The 771-nt window shown below is 41.6% G+C and overlaps 1 protein-coding gene across 1 annotated transcript; it reads right to left on the reverse strand.

Annotated features, from left to right (window-relative positions):
- Window positions 1-6: 6 nt before the first annotated feature.
- Window positions 7-767, reverse strand: LOC108525100 (zinc finger Y-chromosomal protein-like; the record flags this gene model as incomplete). The annotated part of the gene is given in 2 exon segments (XM_017866178.1): window positions 7-68; window positions 71-767. Coding segments are annotated over 2 exon segments (759 nt in total), but the record flags the coding sequence as incomplete, so codon positions are not given.
- Window positions 768-771: the final 4 nt, after the last annotated feature.

Genomic DNA, 771 nt, shown 5'->3' on the forward strand with positions numbered 1-771 from the left:
CGTAGTGCTATACTCACAGTACTCACACTGATATACTTTCCTGCCACTGTGTGTCTTCATATGCTTTTAAGCTCATTTTGTTGCCTAAATCCCTTTCTACATCTCTTACACCTAAATGGAAGATCCTTTGTGTGAACTGAGAGAATATGGCGACTTAGAACAAATGGGTCTGCAATCTTAAAGTCACAATGTCTACATTGGTGCATTTTTTTACCTTTGTGGACAGCCACATGCTTCTTGAGTTCTGAAGGCCTGTGAAAGCCTTTCTCGCACATCTCACACTTATGAGGATAGTCTTTTGTATGAACTGAAATTACATGTCGTTTCAAATCACTTGAGTTTGAACTCTTGTGGTCACAATGCAAACACTGGTGTGTTCTGTTTTCCTGGTGGACAAGAGTATGATGCTGCACTTCTTTGGTATCTGAGAAAGTCAGAAGACAAATATCACACTTGAATGGCATCTCTTTACTATGCTTTGTTTTTATATGTGTTTTCAAGTTAGAAGAGTCTGCAGACCTATATTCGCAGTACTGGCATTGGTATGGCTTCTCCCCGGTATGGATTCGCATGTGCTTTTTGAGTTCCGACGGGTGTCGGAAACCTTTACCACACTCCACACAAATGTGAGGAAAGTTCTTGCTGTGGACTGCCAAGAGGTGGCGATTCAATAACCCCTGTTCAGCTGTCTCATATTCACAGAATTTACACTTGTGCATTTTGTTGGCCCCTTTTTCCTTGTGCACCATTTTGTGAGTAAACAAAGCCCCG

This window comes from Rhinopithecus bieti, unplaced genomic scaffold, assembly GCF_001698545.2.
Source record: "Rhinopithecus bieti isolate Rb0 unplaced genomic scaffold, ASM169854v2 scaffold_4117, whole genome shotgun sequence".
Lineage (NCBI taxonomy): Eukaryota > Metazoa > Chordata > Mammalia > Primates > Cercopithecidae > Rhinopithecus > Rhinopithecus bieti.